At 49.6% G+C, this 1,806-nt stretch overlaps 1 protein-coding gene across 1 annotated transcript in view; it reads left to right on the forward strand.

Annotated features, from left to right (window-relative positions):
* Window positions 1-356: 356 nt before the first annotated feature.
* Window positions 357-1,806, forward strand: part of LOC143282250 (3'-5' RNA helicase YTHDC2-like) — a 138,165-nt gene continuing 136,715 nt past the window's right edge. Inside the window, exon 1 of the mRNA XM_076587849.1 lies at window positions 357-374. Within this exon, the coding sequence (XP_076443964.1) occupies window positions 357-374 (18 nt within the window). The remainder of the gene's footprint in view (window positions 375-1,806) is intronic.

A 1,806-nucleotide genomic window follows, 5' to 3' on the forward strand; every position in this document is an offset into this window, starting at 1 on the left:
GAGACAATGGGGCTGTAAGCTCACGATTTCTTGCAATCCCTTGATTTCTCTCACTTCAAGAGAAATCGAGGGATTGTGAGAAATTGTGGTCATTCCCCCCCTCACCCCCACAATTTCTCACAGTAGGTTAGTATTTTTATCAAAAATATTTCCTTTAACATCCGAGTTGGTTTCTTGTCTTTTCCAAATGCAAGTCTTAAAGAAAAATGAGAGAGATAAAAAGAAAAGAGAAAAGGGGGGACGACAACAATGATGATCATGATAATGACTGTGGGGTTTCGAGAAATCATGTGCTTACAGTGTTTTTCTTCACCTGTGTCTGATGGAGAATAAAAGGATTGGTACTGGCTACCAGTATGGAAGTGTCCATCAGCGTCAGTCCTTTCTCAGGGATTTCTGTCCATGCGTCCCAGGTAGCAGGGTAGAATCTCTCCACAGGCTTTTGGTATGCTGTACTCCCAGCTGTCAGGTCAGGTCATTAGATCTGCTACTGGTAACCTGTAATCCAGTACAACCTGTTCAGGGTCGGGGTGCCGGCGACTAAACCGGCACTCCCACCGCTCCCTTCCGGGACTGGTGAGGCGGGTGGCTAGACACCCATATGGAATTAAAAACGAGATCCATAAAAGGGCGTCGGCTCAGGAGAGCCACCGACGGCCATCTAGCTCCACTGTGCTGTGTGCATGCCACACGCAGTTGGCCCCCGGGGTGTGTCTACCCATGCATGTGAAGTCTGGATCCGGCAGAATCTGTGGAAGAAACCTGTCAGTTCAACGGAGAGGAAGGCGGTTACAGCAACGTACTGTGGAGTGCAGAGAGCAAGATGAGACACCGAAAGGATATCTTGGTCATCCTCTGCATCCATGCTAATCCTCCAGTCATCTCGACTTAGTCTTGCCACTGGAAATTGGTGAACCTGGACGAGAGAGTGAGGTTGACGTTGCGCAACTCCTCTTCACTTTAAACAAACTCATCGCGCAAGTCATCAGTCATCCTTAATGACCTTTCATCCTTCATCCTTTCATCACCCCCAAGTCCTGTGGTGACAGGTGAGCGACAAAACGACAGGTGTGGGTACACTGGCAGTCACAGCTGCAGAACTGCATGCAGGCAGCTCAGGCCATAGGGTCGTTCTTCATCGACAGGAGCAGCGATGGAGCTTGGCAGCCGTCTGAGCATCTGAGCAGCCCTCTTTAGGAATGCACTGCTCACCTCCCTGGCATGAGGAAGGGGCTAGAAAAGGTGCCCTAAAAATTGCCTGCTCCATATCACCCTGGCCAGCATACCGAGGCTGGTGGGGACCCTACATCAGCGGTTGAAACAAAGAGAAAGAAAAGAAAAAAACAAGGATTGTTCCTCTCACCATTGGTGCTTGGAACATAAGGACTCTCCTGGACAGAGATAACGTGGACAGACCCCAAAGGAGAACGGCACTAGTTGCATCCGAACTCGCCAGATACATCATTGACATAGCAGCCTTGAGTGAGACTCTTGCAGACGAAGGCGAGCTCAATAAACGGGGATCTGGTTACACCTTCTTCTGGAGTGGATGAGGAAGCGAAGAGCAACGTGAGGCTGGTGTTGGTTTTGCAGTAAAAATAGCACTTGTCAGCAAGCTATCTGGAATCCCAAAGGGAGTCAACGATAGGCTTATGACCATGAAACTCCCACTGGCATCTGGCCAGAAGCACTTCACCATTGTCAGTGCCTACACCCCAACCATGACCAACCCGGATGAAGTGAAGGCGAAGTTCTACGAGAACCTTCACTCTGTCATTGCTGCTATCCCGAAAGCAGACAAGCTCA

The sequence above is a fragment of the Babylonia areolata genome, chromosome 5, assembly GCF_041734735.1.
Source record: "Babylonia areolata isolate BAREFJ2019XMU chromosome 5, ASM4173473v1, whole genome shotgun sequence".
NCBI lineage: Eukaryota > Metazoa > Mollusca > Gastropoda > Neogastropoda > Buccinidae > Babylonia > Babylonia areolata.